Source organism: Balaenoptera ricei, chromosome 2, assembly GCF_028023285.1.
Source record: "Balaenoptera ricei isolate mBalRic1 chromosome 2, mBalRic1.hap2, whole genome shotgun sequence".
Lineage (NCBI taxonomy): Eukaryota > Metazoa > Chordata > Mammalia > Artiodactyla > Balaenopteridae > Balaenoptera > Balaenoptera ricei.
In genome coordinates this window covers 78,811,375-78,829,661 of record NC_082640.1, presented here as the reverse complement: position 1 = coordinate 78,829,661, position 18,287 = coordinate 78,811,375, and the positions used below count along the sequence as shown (strand labels likewise).

Below are 18,287 nucleotides of genomic sequence, written 5' to 3'. Positions count from 1 at the left end.
TGTCCACTCTTCTGGAACCACCCATAGTGCGTTTTGGATCTGAACCTCAAGACACCTGACCTTAACTGTGAAACTTGTTTTTCATCCAAGTAGGGTATAAACTTTTCTACTTGTTGACACCTATTAAGGGCGCAGGCTTGGTTCTTCATCTCATAACCCCACCATCTGTCAGATTGACTAACCCATAAATGTTTGATGGAATTTATCAAACTCAGATTCTTCCATCTAGTCAACTCTTGTATATTTGTGATTGGGTTGGGGAGGAATGGGTTGGCAAGGAATGGGAATGAACTGTGCCTGTCAATCCTCAGCCTCAACTTGACTGTTGATTGTGTCCTATGCCAAAAGAATGTAGGTAAAATTATCTTTTGAAGAGTTCTTTATAGACTAATATTAACATTAGTTTGTATTTTTGGAGCTTAGGCAAGCAATGGAGAGTTGCAACTTACTGTTGTGACATGTATGTTTTTGCTACGGAACAAAATAACTTAGAATTATTTTTTTTAATTCCAAGAAAATTTGTTATAGTAATGACTGCCTCTAATAGTTCATACATCTTATACAAACAACTGGGTAAAATAATTTCTTGAATCAGTAATTTGCTATTTCTTGAACAATTGTTATAAATCCTGTCCAAATTAGTCAAACTCATCTGTCGTATCTTGAGCATTTCTCAGTTTGGGGTCAGAAAATACTGAGTCTGATTAATGTAAACCATGTAAGTCTAGGTACTTAAAATACTTTTGCACACAAAATACTTATTTATGAAATACGTGTTTGGCTTGATATACAAATATGTATATAAATGTATATCTTTCAATACATGTTGCTCTTCTCCTAGTGTTGAGGTTCTTAGGGTGGAGTCCAGAGACCCCCAGAATGGAAGGAAAATCAGTGAACTTGGACAGGGAAAAAATTGTCATTTTTATTTTTCCAGTCTCCAAGTAAAATTTAGCATTTCCTTCAATTTTGAATGAGGGTAGCAAAAGAGTCCTGATAGTATCTATGATTTTTGTCACTAATAGAACAGATATTCTCATAGCATAATATAGTTGTTGCAGATATCTTTAAACTGTCATTTATGATTTGAAATTACCATTGTTAATAGGCCTGGTTCTAGATCTTACTATTTAATGTGTTAATTAAAAGGCACATATATTACTACGCAGCAAACTTCTTTAACATTTTAATAACATACCAGTTTACTTTACAATACTACATATTTTGCTTTGTACTTTTAAAAACATTATTGTGAAGACTGCCAAAGAGGCCCAGGATGCATACGCACCCACACACAAATAAAACCCCTCTGCTAGAATACCCCAGTAAAATTTTTATAATATTTTTTCATAGGTGTTTCAAGGGAAATTAGATATACATTAAGTTACTAATAGTTGTTAAATTGTATTCAGCTGATGTTTACTGTTAAAATTGTCCACGTACTGTAATTTATGTATAATATTTATGTAAAAGTAGTAACCCCATAATACAGTAGTCAGAAGTTTTTCTTATTTGTCAGACACCTAAGATTAAATAAAAAGACATAGGATTCATTTTAATTCATGAAAAGAGTTCTTATGAAAAGTAATTTTGAAAGAATTAAAGATTATTGTCTTTTAAATCTCAGACTGAGTATGCATTATTATATTTCAGGAGTACCCAGACTTCTAAGTCCCTAAGAAATAAATAGTTCCTAACAAATTAAAGGTGAAATAAAAATGTATTTACATTTTGGAATCTCATTTGAATTAGGTTCATTGTCATTTTAAAAACAAGCTACCAGCTTTCCATTTCAGAAGGAACTTTTACTTTGAAATATTTTGAGCTTATATTAAATGAGTTTTCATTCTCTCTGGTTTGAATATCCTCTGTGAAAAGAAGTTGTTTAGAAATTTTAATAGGCACAGGAGGTAAGTTTTAAAACTTCACATTTTCTTAAACAGTCTATCTGATGGATAGCCTCCACACAGATACTTAAATTAAGATTGTATTTGAAATCTGTACTTTATTAAAAAAACAGACCTAATATTGATCTCTCACTCTGTTCCCTTTTCCACCTCAACAATAAAAAAAAAAAAAAAAGATTCCTTACTAGTATATTTGAGTGAAAGTATAACAGTTGTTACTTAGTTTCAAGTCTTTACTGGTTGTTTGAGATAACGTTTCAGGAAGAATTTACAAGGTAAAAAGGACTTGGTGAGTATTTCAACTATTAATAAGTTGATAGTGTTTTGTGAATGACAACTCGTTGGCATAGTCTTTTTTTTTAAACTTTATGATATTGGTTTAAAATGTTACTGTCTCCCAATTCTGTCCTGCCAAGTGTATGAGACATGATGTGTTATTTTTTCTTTTCATAAATTTATTTATTTTATTTCATTTTATTTTTGGCTGTGTTGGGTCTTCGTTATTGCATGCGGGCTTTCTCTAGTTGCGGCGAGCGGGGGCTGCTCTTCATTGTGGTGTGCGGGCTTCTCATTGCGGTGGCTTCTCTTGTTGCAGAGCACTTGCTCTAGGCATGCAGGCTCAGTAGTTGTGGTGCACAGGCTGAGTTGCTCCGCAGCGTGTGGGATCTTCCCAGACCAGGGCTCAAACCCGTGTCCCCTGCATTGGCAGGCGGATTCTTAACCACTGCGCCACCAGGGAAGCCCCATGATTTGTTTTTAAAGGCAACATTTTCTTAAAATTAAAGACATATACTGAGAATCATTTTTAACATCTCATAAACTTGTTTAATGTAGTTGATTAATAAAGTACTACCTGCAAATCATAGATGTGGGCCGTTCTTTATTTTTTCCCAGTGATCTGTCTGCCTGTTGTGGTGTGTTGGCATATCCCTTCAGTCTCTTCCATATTCTTGGTCTGGCAAGGAGGGGTGTGTGTCAGAATTGCAAATGAATAATCCTTTAAGGATTTTGTGAAGCCACATTCCAAGCGTTGAAGTGTAGAATCTAAAACTGTGAGATATCACCTTGACTTTTATAAGCAGTCTTACTTGTGAAGGATATATTTAAAGAGTTAGAAATGTTTTTCTTTTTAATTTCATATGTATATTTTGCAAATTAAAATTCTTTACGTAGAACATACTACTTGGTGGTGATAATGTGAGGCAACTAGACCACATTAATTAACCTGTTCTCATAAATCAGCGTTTTTATGTGTTGGCATTGCTTCACCTGAAATAAGTGCTTCATCAGGAACAGACAGTAAGTGCTTCTTAAGACGTATGCTATAATATCCTAATGGGCTCAGAAATTATACTCTTAATTATTAAAGTGTTTTCTAATAACTAGCTTTGTTATTACAAGAATTATTTTGTATATCTAAAGGTTCAGTAGATGCCAAGTTCAGAGTTGTAAGATTTCTACATCATTTGGCCAGTTGAATACATCAGTGGGGTGCATACATCAATGAAAATGATAGAATATTAGTACATATGTCTCTAAGTTTTTTTAAAATTATGCACCCTATCAGTAAACAATTTTGAGCATCCCATCTATGTGTGCAGTTTTTTAAATTAATAAACTATACATTTTTATATAATCACAAGCTGATATCTCAGTGTATAGTATACAATTATGGTGACTTCATATAGCCTCAATAATTTTAAATATTTTGGATAACTTGTCAGATTTAATTACATTGTGTTTTTTTTTAACCCTGAAATGAAGAAAAAGAATTAGCTCTGCCATTGTCATTTTTACTTGTATCTCTATCTTTGATATTAACATCAAACTGTGATCCTTGCAGAAATCTTTTTAAGCAACATGTCTATTTGTGAAAGACTGTTTCGTTTAAAACTATATACTATTTGAAAATTGGCTTTCCTGAACTTACTTAAACTCATGTGTACTGAAAAGCAAACGAGTAAGAACACTGCTGTCAATTGTCAGCACTGTGAGACACCTGCTCTCCCTCTAGAGCTGGCCTATACCATTCCTGATACTTAGCCATCAGCTTTTGAACTGTAAGTATAATCCCAACAGGAATTCTTATACATTTCGGGGAAGAGTATAAATTGGCATGACAACTTCAGAGAAAGGTATTACTTATGAAGTTGAAAGTGTGCATTGTTTAACCCAGCAGTTTCACTTCTTTGTGTCTATCCTGGAGAAACTCTTATGTGTATATAGGACATGCAAGGATATTTGTTCAAGCATTGTTCATGATAACTAGAAAAAAAAGCAGAAACTGTTTTTCTATTTTTCGATAGGAGAATAGATCACTGTGGTTTTATTTGTATAATGGGACATTCTATAGCAGTAAAAAATGAATGAACTAGGTGCTTACTTTTAACATCTATCTCAAGATATATACCATGTAATCCCATCTGTTTAAATGTATTAAACACAAATAGTAATGTATATTGTTTGAATACATGAATATGTACTAAAAGATTCAAAATATACATGGGAATCATATACCAGTTTTATGATAGTGGTTACCTTGTGGTCTGGGGTGAGATGTGAACTGTATCTTTACTGTTTCAATTTCTCAGAGAGAGAAGGAAAGGGGGGAGTGTTCAATCTGAAGCAAATATGGGAAAACATTCTCACTTGTGGGTATATGAATCATACTATTGGCTCTATAGACATCTATTCTTTTGAATATTTTTTTTTCATTATTTCACATGACTGGAATGGTAGTGAGCTTTTTAAGTCTTATTTATTGGATTTTTGTCTTCTTGTTTCTCATTTGTTCTCTGTACTTCCATGAATGGTCTAGAAGTTGAATTGACTGTGTGTCAGTAAATGAGGATTTTTATATGGAACTATTTTCTTTGTTTTACAGGAAAAACGTCAGAGAGAGGCTCATTTTCCCTGTACAGCAGAGATACTGGATTACCAGGCTGTCAAGTAAGTTAATAAATAACAAAAGCTGTGAGATAATTTTTTAACACATAGATAAAGACTTTAACAGAGGAGGTAGAAATTTTTCCAATTTATTTCACCATTATTTGTGCATTTAATTTGTGACTAAATGTGGTGGGATTTTAGTAATTAAACATAGTTTCTTTTTTTCTGCTCCTCTGCTTAAAATGGTTTCCCTTCCACAGTTCATCAGATTGTCTTTCTCTATCATCAAAGAATTTCATAGCTCACCTCCATTTTAACTGGAGGCAAAGTAGCAGTTAGCTTCCTACCCTCTTCCAAAATGCTTATTTCTGAAAATGATGTTTGTTTATTTCCTCATGAAAAGAACAGTGTTGCTGATAGAGTACAAGAAGAACATAAAATTGCTCTGTGTAGCTTGACCATCCTATGTTAAACTTACTAATGTTGGAAGTACTTTCATTTCAACCTGTTACCAAACTCAGGTCTAGCTGCTTGCTGAAAATCAATACCTGAGGGGCAGGTGTTGGTAGAAAGGAGGATTGCTTTTAATCAGACAGCTGCCATTCTGGGGAGAAGGCAGACTTGTGTCCCCCCAAAACCAACTCCGAAGGTTCTGCTCAGCCAAGACAGTTTTTAAAGGGGAAAAAAGAGGAAGTAATCTCAGTTAATCATTGAGATAAGGGATCAGAGTCATTGCCATCCCCCACTGCATGTAGTCTTGTTGACTTCTTGTGATCTTTCTTTAGATGCTGTCTTGTTCACAAGTTTGTTCACACAGTTTGTTCATGAGGTTACTAAAGGGCAAACTAGGGGAGAGGTCTGGTCATCTGTTAAGTACTTATTCTTCATTTCTTCTTCTTTGATCTATGGGAAGAACCAACAGGTTAGGCAAGGTATTGTGTCATCAAAAGATCTGAAAACTGCTTGGGCCAGAGATGACCAGACCATGGCAAGTGCCTGGTTTAAGGGTAGTTATAATATAGCTTTGCTAAAGTGACAAGACACAAGGGGTTTCCTGTTGAGGGCGGTTTCTTGCAAAGTGCTACTTGCAAATCTACATCCAATTTTTTGAGCTTCCTACAATCTCTTTGACTTGGAAACTTTCTTTCAGCTCTTGCATATTCCTTAGCATGTTGCATTTCTACTAATGGCCATTTTCTCTGCTTCTTTCCCCACATCTTTACACTGAGAATCCTAAACACTCAGTTTGCCTGTAGATTCCCATCAGAATCAAGCCAAAAAGCATACAAAGGAAAGGCAGAATATATTAAATTAGTTTTCCGCTGTCTGCATGCCTTTCATGAGACCCCCCCCTAATTTTAGACATCGGCACTTAACTGTCATACTAACAATATTACTTCATTTAATACCTCTCCCATAATTATGCCTTTCAGAATCAGAATACCTAGGTTCAAATCCCATCTCTGCGAGTTACTGACCTGTGGTTCTAAGACAAGGCATTTAACCTTAAATCCCATCTCTGTATTGACTTATTCATTTGAAAAATAGAATTAGCAGTTTTCCCCACATACTTTGTAAGTCTCTGAAGGCTAAACTGCATGTACTTCAAAGGGAAAGTATTTTACAAAATGAATGCATATTTTAAAATGTTTCGATTCATATAACCCACCAAAAAAAGCTATTCTGAGTCCTTAATATTATTTTTAAGAAACCAAAAGATTGAGAACCACTGGTCTAATGTTAACACTACTGCTAAACTTGAGGGGAAAAAAACTATTGTAAGGTCTTTGAAATTACAGCTGCAGCTGTTAAATTATTGTTAATGCTTATATTAATTAATGAGTTTTCACGTAACATTTTTTATACTCCCTTGGCAGAGGTGTTGCTATTTAGTTAGAATCCGTGATAAGCTCCATTTATGTAATTCTCCAATTTTGCAAAGATGAATCTTAACAGTTTTTACCAGTGATTAATATGTGTTTATACCAGATTTAATTCTCATATCAAAACATTTATTCAAACCTAAATGCATAGCACTCTAATAATAATTGTTATCATTTACTGAGCACTAACTAAGCCAGGCATTGAATTACACATTTAATCTGCCCACCCCCCCTTTTTTTTTTGGCCATACCCACAGCCCACGGGATCTTAGTTCCCTGACCAGGGATTGAACCCAGGCCCTCAGCAGTGAAATCCCGGAATCCTAACCAATAGGCCACCAGGGAACTCCCACATTTACTCCTTTTAACAGCACCCATTTTGCAGGTTAGAAAATGAGTGTTCTCCAGAGGTATCAGTAATTTGCTCAGTGCCGTACATCTAGCAAGTGGTAAACCTTCTAAACTCATGCTTGATGTTTTTAACCTTGATGTAATTATACTGCAGGTAAGAATCCCTTACCTCCCTCCCATTTTAATTTGTTCGGTCAGGGAGGGGCCTGAGAATTTCTATTTTTAACAAGTACCCCAGGTGATTTTAATTCACATCGACTGGGAATTATGCTTTGAGAAACCCAGTTCCTCTGTATACTCCAAATACAAGCACATATGGAGTATTAAAGAAGAAGAAACTGTAAGATTGCTTTTTAATAATTATTTATCACATGTTGGAGAGATCAGGCAGGCCTAAGGAAAAGAGAACAAGGTTACGGGAATGTATGAAATATAAAATAACAATATTCCTATATACAAGAAGATTTATAGGTATTCAAGTCAGGGAAAGATTTGTTTTTGAAGAATTCATGGAAGCAATGCATGAGCCCCAAAGAGAAAGCCCAAAATTCAGCACACATGAGAGAAGATTATACTGCAACAAGGATAAATAACATCAATGAAGACCAGAGGGCTCTTAAAATAAGTGAAAGTATTCCTTACTGTGAAAGGAACAATGGCTTTGCTATTTATTATTGTTACTTAGCTCTGGCTATGCTGTAGTTGCCAGGAGAAGTTATGATGGTTCGCACCAGCTGATTTGAGGCCTAAGTAGTAAACCCAGGAAATTCAAGAGTTTAAAAAGATGTATCACTCCCATTCAAAGAAAAACCTGTATTCCAAACTGTATTTATTGTAATGGGTCAGAGAAGAAAAAAGTACACCAAACAGTTAATAATTGGCTGCCATTTTATCTTACCTATTCACAAGCAACATAATAATCTTAACCACACAATGATAATAGAAGAAAATATAAATAGTGACTACAAAATTATATCCAAATACCACTTTGAAATCATTTTTCTTCAACAGAATCCCCCAAGGAACATTTAACTCTGCTATTAATGTACATAAAATGCTGCTGACATACTGCAAAATTCAGACTAATTTAATAATGCCTGATGGGCCTTACTTCATGTTAAGATGATGTAATAATATGTTGCTAAATGAGTCTCCTCATATTACCTTCACGGCAATGGCATAACTGATGAGCCATTAAAAGGAAGCTGGTGTAGCAGTGTTACTGGAAACATTGATAGATCATTCTGCAACTGAATTTTTTTTGGTTCAACACATAGAAGCCAACATCTTTATTAAAAATAGGTATGGGGGGAGGGATAAATTGGGAGGTTGGGATTGATGTATACACACTACTATATATAAAATAGATAACTAATAAGGACCTACAGTATAGCACAGGGGACTCTACTCAGTGCTCTAATGCCCTATATGGGAAAAGAATCTAAAAATGAGTGGGTATATGTATATGTATAACTGATTCACTTTGCTGTACAGCAGAAACTAATACAATACTGTAAATCAACTATACTCCAATAAAAATTAATTATAAAAAAATAAGAATAATATTAACTGTCCAAAAAAAAACCCCCAATAGGTATTAATACTTCAATAACTGTCACCATGAAGTAAAAAATCCTTTTATGATTATGGCAGTTTGTATTGCTGCCTCTTAAACAAGTGTTTATTCAAATTTGTGTAAGTTTTTCTCAAAGTCTTCAGCCTAGAAGAGGCAGGGTCTTGTTTTCTCCCCAAGGGACTTAATTTTCATCAGAGTTAAGACATTATACCCTTGAAAAAAATAACAGTTAACTTTAAAAACTCAGTTAACTGTTACTTAGAAATTTACCCATACCATTTGCTTCTTTACCATCCTCTTTTTCCATTACAGTCGATCTCATTATATACAGACATTTGATAATGATAAAATGATAAAAGTCAATACAGAAGGAAGATAAAACAATGATAAATGTGTATACACCTAATAACAGAGCTTCAAAATAAATGAAACAAAAATCGGTATAATTAAAGAGAGAGAGAAGTTCGCAGTCACAGTTGAAGGTCTGAATACCTCTCTTAGCAGTTGACAGAATAACTAGACAAAAATTTAGTAAAGACATAGAACTAAGTGAACCATATAAACTACCGTGACCTAACTGATACTTAAAAGTTCTGTTCCCAACAACTGAAGATATAAATCCCTTTCAAGGGTACATGTTACACTCAACAGGATTGAACAATGTGCTCATCTTTAAATCAGTGTCAATAAACTGAAAAGGTTTAAAATCATACAAAGTATTTTTTCTGACCACAAATGAATTAAATTAGAAGTCAGTGAGTTACCTAGAAAAACACCAAACATTTGGAAATGATAGGGCTGTTTCATTTAGACATGGGCATATCTAAATAACCCATGGTTTTAAAAAGAAATCAGAAGGGAATTTAGAAAATATTTCTAACTAAATTATAATGAAATATGATATAGCAAAATGTGTTGGTGCAATTAAAGCAGTGCCTTGGAGAAAATGTGTAGCCCTAAATGCTTGTATTAAAAAAGATCTACAGTACATGACCTGAGGTTCTGCCCTATGAAGCTAGAAAAAGAAGCACAAAATAAGTGGAAGGGAGAAAGCAGTACAAATAAGAGCAGGAATCAGTGTAATATTACACAAATAATAGAAAAAGCTAACAAAGCCAGAATTTGATTATTTGAAAAGACCCATAAAATTAATAAGTCCTAGCTAGACTAATTAAAACAAAGGGGGAGAGAGAAGGAGGGGGAAGAACACCAATTACCAATATCTGAAATGGAAGAGAGGTTATCACTGTAAATCATATATACATTAAAAGAATAATAAGGAAGTGTTGGGAATAACTTAATAAATTTGACAACTTTGGTGAAATAAGCAAATTTCTTGAATATTACTTACCAAAAGGGGACAGGATGAAACAGAGAGTTTGAATAACTCTGTATCTATTAATACAAGTAAATTCATTTCAAAAGCTTTTTCACAAAGAAAGCTTGACTGTCATATGGTTTCATTGGTGAATTCTTTTAAATGCTTACGGGGAAAAATAATACCAATCTTACACAAACTATTTTAGAAAACAGAGGAGGAGGGAACACTTCGCAGCTCATTTTACAAGGTGAGCAACACCCTGATCCTCAAAATGCACATGTGGTTTGTACCAGAAGTGAAAGTTTGGCTTAATTGTTGAAAATCAGCCAGTGTAGTTCAACACATTAACAGACTTAAGAAGAAAACCATTTCCAAAGATGTAGAAAAAGTATTCAACAAAATCAAATATCCATGATAAAACCTCTCAACAAACTCAGTATAGAAAGCAGCTTCCTCAGTTTGATAAAAAGACTTGCATGAAAGATCTATAGCTTTTAAGTGTAATTGCATGCTTAAAGGTGAAAGACTAAATGTTTTCCCTCTTATATTAGGAACAAGGTAAGAATTTCCACTCTCATTACCTGAATTTTATGTCCTAGCCAGTGTAATAAGGCAAGGGGAAAAAAGGCATAAAATTGGAAAGGAATAAATTCAGCTGAATTGGCAGATGATATGTCTGTGTACATGAGAAGTCCTAAGGACTCATCAAGAACACTTCTAGAACTAATAAGTACTTTTAGCTATGTCACAGGTTACATAGGCAATCTCAAAAAGTCAATTATATTTCTATATACTAGCAGTGAACAATTAGAAATTGAAATTATCAAAACAGTATTGTTTAAAATGGGACCTAATCAAACTTACAAGCTTTTGCACAGCAGAAGAAACCATAAGAAAAAGAAAAGACAACCTACAGAATGGGAGAAAATATTTGCAAATGATGAGACAGACAAGGGCTTCATCTCCAAAATATACAAACAGCTCATACAACTCAGCAAAAGAACAAACAACCCAATCGAAAAATGGGCAGAAGACCTTAATAGACATTTCTCCAAAGAAAACATAGAGATGGCCAGTAGGCACATGAAAAGATGCTCAATATCACTAATTATTAGAGAAATGCAAATCAAAACTACAGTGAGGTACCACCTCACACCAGTCAGAATGGCCATCATTAAAAAGTCCACAGGGGCTTCCCTGGTGGTCCAGTGGGTAAGACTCTGCACTCCCAATGCAGGGGGCCCGGGTTCAATCCCCAAGTGGGGAACTACATCCCGCATGCATGCTGCAACTAAGAGTTCTTACGCTGCAACTAAGAGTTCTCATGCCGCAGCAAAGAGTCCACATGCTGCAACTAAGGAGTTGCATGCTGCAACAAAGATCCTGTGTGCTGCAACTAAGACCCGGTGCAGCCTAAATAAATAAATAAATATTTTAAAAGTCTGCAAATAACAAATGCTGGAGAGGGTGTGGAGAAAAGGGAACCCTCCTATACTGTTGGTGGGAATGTAAGTTGGTACAGCCACTATGGAAAACAGTATGGAGGTTCCTCAGAAAACTAAAAATAGAATTACCATATGATTCAGCAGCCCTACTCCTGGGCATATACCTGGACCAAACTATAATTCAAAAAGATACATGCATCCTCAATGTTCATAGCAGCACTGTTCACAATAGCCAAAACATGGAAACAACCTAAATGTCCATCAACAGATGAGTGGATAAAGAAGATGTGGTACATATATACAATAGAATACTACTCAGCCATAAAAAAGAACAAAATAATGCCATTTGCAGCAGCATGGATGCAACTAGAGATTATCATACTAAGTGAAGTAAGTCAGAAAGAGAAAGACAAATACAATATGATACCACGTATATGTAGAATCTAAAATATGGAACAAATGAACCTATCTACAAAACAGAAACAGACTCACAGACAGAGAGAACAGACTTGTGGTTGCCAAGGGGAGGGAGAGGGATGGACTGGGATTTTGAGGTCGGTAGATGCAAACTATTACATTTAAAATGGATAAACAACAAGGTCCTAATGTATAGCACAGGGAACTATATTCAGTATCCTGTGATAAACCATAATGGAAAAGAATATAAAAAAAGAATGTCTATATGTATAACTGAGTCACTTTGCTGTGCATCAGAGATTGGCACAATATTGTAAATCAACTGTACTTCTATTTTAAAAAAACAGTATTGTTTATAGTCACATCAAAAAGTATAAAATACAGAAGGATAAATTTAACAAAAGATGATAAGACTTTGGGCTTCCCTGGTGGCGCAGTGGTTGAGAATCTGCCTGCCAATGCAGGGGACACGGGTTCGAGCCCTGGTCTGGGAAGATCCCACATGCTGCGGAGCAACTAGGCCCGTGAGCCACAACTACTGAGCCTGCGCGTCTGGAGCCTGTGCCCCGCAACAAGAGAGGCCGCGACAGTGAAAAGTCCGCACACCGTGATGAAGAGTGGCCCCCGCTTGCCACAACTAGAGAAAGCCCTCGCATAGAAATGAAGACCCAACACAGCCAAAAAATAAATAAATAAATAAATAAATAAAAATCCAGCCATTCATATAAAAAAAAATTTTTTTAAAAAGATGATAAGACTTCAACAATGAAAACTATAAAATACTGATGATAGAAATCAAAGAAGATCTAAATAAATAGAGACATGTACCATGTTCATGAATTGGAAGACTCAGTATCATTTAGATGTTAGTTCCACTGGGCTATAGATTTAATGCAATCCCAGTCAGAATTCCAGGAGGCTCTTTATAAAACATTGACAAGATTATTTAAAAGTTGATCTGAAAAGGCAGAGAATTAAGAAGAGCCAGAAGAATCTTCAAAAAGAAAGGAAGAAGGACTTTACCTGACTTAAAGACTTCCTGTAAAGCAATACTAATCAAGACAGCGTAGTTTTCTTATAAAGACTGACAAATAGATCATGGAACAGTATAGAGTCCAGAAAGGGATCCATCCCTATATGGGAAATGGTGTTTGATAAGAGCACTCCAGCAATTCAGTAAGAAAAGAAACATCTCTTTTCAATATATGGTGCTGGAACAACTATAAAACAATATTTAAAAAAAAAAAGAACTTCAACTCTTAACTTACATCATAGACAAACATAAGTTTGAGATGGATCATGGACTTAAATATGAGCTAAAATAATAAAGCTGATAGGGAAAAAAATAGATTAATATCTTTACCACTTCAAGATAAACAAAAATTTTTTACGGAAGCTATAGAAAGCATAGAACATGGAAAAAAAATTGATGAATTGACCTTAATTAAAATTTAAAGCTTGCATTCATCCCAGAACACCATCAAGAAAAGGAAAAGAGAAGCCACAGAATGGGAGAAGGTATTAGCAACACATATATTTGACAGAGGACTTAAGTGTAGACTATATAATGATCCCTGACAACTCAGTAATAAGAAAGAAGCAGTCCAAATTTTTACAACAGACACTTCACAAAAGACAGTACACAAACGGGCAGTCAGCACGTTAAAAAATGCTCCACATTGTTAGCTGTCAGGTACATGAAAATTAAAACCACAATAACGTGACAGTACACACCTACCAGAATAGCTAAAAATTTGTTTTATTTTTTTTTAATTGAAGTAGAGTTGATTTACCATGTTGTGGCAATCTCTGCTGTACAGCAAAGTGACTCGGTTATACACATAGAGACATTCTTTTTTTATATTCTTTGCCATTATCGTTTATCACAGGATATTGAATATAGTTCCCTGTGCTATACATTAGAACTTTGTTGTTCAAAATAGCTAAAATTTTTTGAAAGCTAAAGTTAAAATTGCTAGTTGGACTGTAAAATGGTAAATGACTTTGGAAAACTGTTTGGCAATTTCTTATAAAGTTAAGTATGCATCTACTCCATGACTCCACAGGTTTACTTCCAGGTGTTTATCCAAGAAAAATGAAAACATTGTTCACCAAAAGCTTTCATCGAAAATGTTCATAGCATCTTTATTCATTATAGCCTAAAACTGGAAACATCCCAGATATTCATCAGCAGGAGAGTGGATAAATGACCTGTGTTATGTTCATACGTTGAATGCTATTCAGCAATAAAATGGAATGATGTAATGATCTCAGTAATGTTATGCTGAGTGGAAGAGGCCAAATCTCAAAACTACGGTATGACTCCATTTATGTGAACAGCTATAATAGGCAAAACTCTCCTGTGTTGATAAAAATCAAATCAGTGGTTGCCACTGGGAGAAGTGTTCTACTGTGAAGGTAACTCATTTCTGAGATGACAGAAATGTCTTGTGTCTTAATATGCATTCATCAAAGCTGATTAAGTGATACACTTAAGATCTGAACATTTTATTGTATGTAAAGAACAGCTTAGTTTTTAAAAAAATTAAATGAAAAGAAATGTCATTTATAGTAGCATCTAAGAAACTTTATTTAAATACTTAAGAGTAAATGTTAGAAGACATGCAAGACCACTGAAAACTGCTGAGCAAACAGTTTGCTTGGAGAAATTTTAAAAGACCTCAGCAAATGCAAAGATGTACCATGTTCATGAACAGGAAGACAATATTCTTAAAATATCAGTTCTTCCCAAATTGATCCGTAGATTAAATGCAATCCCAATTATAACCCTACCAAGATTCTTTGTGTTTGTATAGGAACTTACAAGCTAATTTTAAAATTTCTTTAGAAAAACAAATGACCTGGAATACCCAAAGCAGTCTTGAGAAGTGAAGAGCAAAGTTGGTGAATTTATGCTACCTGACTCTAACATAAGATGTAGTATAAAGCTGTTGTAATTAAACAGCATGGTACTGGTGTGATTGAGAAATATGACACTGGTATAGAATAGAGCCCAGAAGTACACCCACATTTATGCAGTTCATTTGATTTTCAACAGTATTTGTCAAAGTATTCCAATGGGAAAAGGGAAGATTCTTAATAAAAAGTGCAGTAACAAATGGATATTCATATGGAAAATTATGAATGTTAGTCCTTCTCTTACACTGAAAGCAAAAGTTATTCAAGATGGATCCTAGACCTAAATGTAAAAGCTAAAACTACAAAGCTTTAAGAAGAAAACACAGGAGAATCTCTCTTCAATTAGGGGGTAAGCAAAGCTTTCTTACACAGAATACAGAAAGAAAAAAACTGCAAAAGAAAAAAATGATAAATTAGACTTAATCATAATTAGACTTCTGCTTATTAAAAAGCATAGGTTAAAAAGAGTAGACAAGCCACAGTCTGGGAGTCAATATTTGCAAAACATACATCTGACAAAGTACTAGTATCCAGGATATAAAAAGAACTCCTACAAATCTATAAGGTTACCCAAGGCTTCTCCAATTTTTCTTTTTGTGACAAGGTTAAGTGCAGTTGATGAACAAATTTCCAGTCCCTTCTAGACTTGTAATTCTATGATAATTTCAAGAACAGGATCATTTCTAGTTGGTAACATGACTACAAGCTGTTACATAAAAGATACCCATGGTGTAGCTACTTCTCTTTCTTTTTCCTTCCTTCTTCCTCCTCCCCCCACCACCCGCCCAGTAATACTTTTCTCTTAAGGAGGACAGGTTTCCTTAGCCAGTGACAACTAACAATTTTAGAGGTTGAACAGTTACTTGATCGGGTAATTTCTGACAGCATACTTAGAGAAAACCCTAAAGGATGAGACCAGTGGAATAATTATCTAGCCTGAGATATCCATAAGTATATTAAAAAGTCTTAATTCTGTAGAGGAGGAAAGTTTTCTTCAACCCTCTTAGGGTTCCTGGTTGGATCTGAAAAGCAAACTGACAAAGACAGATTAACAGGAGAAAAGCTTACATATTCATTTAATATAAGTTTTGCATGACACAGAAGTCTTCATCAGGAAATGAAGACCAAAAGAAACAGACCTATGTACTTTCATGCTAAGTTTGATGAAGAGTAGGCATTATGGATGAATATGATATAGATTAAGAAGTATGAGGTAATTATAAACTGGGGGAAACTTAGTAAGGCCTGTTTGTTAGGATTCTTCTTGACATCCCTTTTTCTTTGGACATAAGGATGCTCCTTTTCTCTGGATATAGGGAAGGCACATCTCACATGAGGATAGCCTGTTTCAGGGAAGAAGGGCTGGGGTGGGGGTGGAGGGCGTCAGAGTGACCTTCCTGGTTCTGTCAGTTTCCCAAACTCCTCAGCTTAAAATAGCTGAGGACTGTTGCTCTGGTGGGCAGAGCTCAGAAAAACTTTAATCTGCTTGACTGCTGATGGGTGGGGCTGGGTTCCCTCCCTGTTGGTTGTTTGGCCTGAGGCAACCCAACACTGGAGCCTATCTGGGCTCTTTGGTGGGGCTAATGGCAGACTCTGGGAGGGCTCACGCCAAGGAGTACTTCCCAGAACTTTTGCTGCCAGTGTCGTTGTCCCCACGGTGAGCCACATCCACCCCCTGCCTCTGCAAGAGACCCTCCAACACTAGCAGGTAGGTCTGGTTCAGTCTCCCCTGGGGTCACTCTCCTTCCCCTGGGTTCCGATGCACACACTGTGTGTGTGCCCTCCCAGAGTGGAGTCTCTGTTTCCCCAAGTCCTGTCGAAGTCCTGCAGTCAAATCCCACTAGCCCTCAAAGTCTGATTCTCTAGGAGTTCCTCCTCCCGTTGCCGGACCCCCAGGTTGGGAAGCCTGACGTGGGGCTCAGAACCTTCGCTCCAGTGGGTGGACTTCTGTGGTATAAGTGTTCTCCAGTCTGTGAGTCACCCACCCAGCAGTTACGGGATTTGATTTTACTGTGATTGCGCCCCTCCTACTGTCTCATTGTGACTTCTCCTTTGTCTTTGGATGTGGGGTATCTTTTTTGGTGAGTTCCAGTGTCTTCCTGTCGATGATTGTCCAGCAGCTAGTTGTGATTCCTGTGTTCTCACAAGAGAGAGAGCACGTCCTTCTACCCCGCCATCTTGGTTCAGGGCCACAAATTTCTATAAATTTAAAATAAATTCCTTAAGAAGTATTTCAGATGATTTGCTTTATTTCAGACCTACTTTTAATCAAATATTGAGTTTTGCACTGATTTAATAGGACATATTACACAGATCTGTATCGCACAACATAATGTATTCATTGTATTTTAACATTTTATTAACCAGATTTTGCAATCTTAGTGTTTTATTTTTAATAAAAAGGATCCCTTATTCCCTATGGACTATCGTACCCTTAGAAATTATAGCATTTCCAATTTACAGAAATTTGTTGCCACTTCTCTTTTAAGCAGACCAAGTTCATTTACAATTTAAATGCTTCATCTTTTTCTCATGCTTTTTTCTCACTGGGTAAAAAAATGTCCAAAAAAAAAAAAAACTTCACACATTACAAAACTTGCTTAAAAGATAAAGAATCTTATCAATAAGTATTTGCTTATTTTATCATGTATAAGAAACTGGGCCAGGCAACAGAAAAAAAGAATTAGTATCAGTCTTCAGGAAACTTACATTCTAGTTGGGAAGACCAACAGTGTACACACAGAAAATTAACTAAAATGATAAGGTGATCCGTATTAAATCTCAAGTAGCACAAATGTAAGTTAGAACTCAGAAGAGAGAAATGAATGTGATTTTGATACAGAGAAGATTTTGCAAAGGAAGTACAGAACACTGAGATCTTGGAGGATGGGTAAAATTTGACAGAGTAGACAGGAGAACATCTTGGGGAAGGAGAACATATGACTAATAAAATAGAAGCAGTAGTATTCAGCACATCTTACTGCTTCTTCCTTAATTTTCTCCCACCAAAAGTATCAGCTTTGTGAAGGCACCGTCAGTGGCTGCTTGTTTGTTGTATTTCCAGCGCCTCGCTCTGTTCCTGACAAATAGAAGCTATCAATGAATACCTTTTTTTTTTTTTTAATTAGAGTATAGTTGCTTTACAATGTTGTGTTAGTTTCTGCTGTACAACAAAGTGAATCAACTGTATGTTATACATATATCCCCTCCCTCTAGGACCTCCCTCCCACCCCATCCCCCATCCCGGTTACCACAATGAACACCTTTTGAATGAATGTATTTGGAATGAAAAAAGAAGTGAATGTGTATTCTAGGAATAGTAGCATTTTAACTTGGCTTGAATGGAATATTTATTTAGGGAAACAGTGTGAGATGTGTGAACTGTAAGGATGATGCTTGGATACCTAAACAAAGAGTTTATGTTTTATCCTGTAAGGGTTTGGGATTGGACACGAGGCATGATAAAAAATACAGGTGTTTCTTAGAAAAGTTAAGCTTTAGTTTACGATTTGCTAGAGAATTTATAAACTGGTGACAAGGAAACTATTTGAAATGGTATTGCTCTAGGCTACATATCAA

The 18,287-nt window shown here is 35.5% G+C and overlaps 1 protein-coding gene across 7 annotated transcripts in view; it reads left to right on the top strand.

Annotated features, from left to right (window-relative positions):
- The window catches only part of TCF12 (transcription factor 12), a 373,055-nt gene that overhangs the window by 253,013 nt on the left and 101,755 nt on the right, over nucleotides 1–18,287 (top strand). For all 7 annotated transcript variants that reach the window (XM_059913202.1, XM_059913200.1, XM_059913209.1 and 4 more), the window contains one exon: nucleotides 4,792–4,856. In XM_059913202.1, coding sequence (XP_059769185.1) covers nucleotides 4,792–4,856 — 65 coding nt within the window. The remainder of the gene's footprint in view (nucleotides 1–4,791; nucleotides 4,857–18,287) is intronic.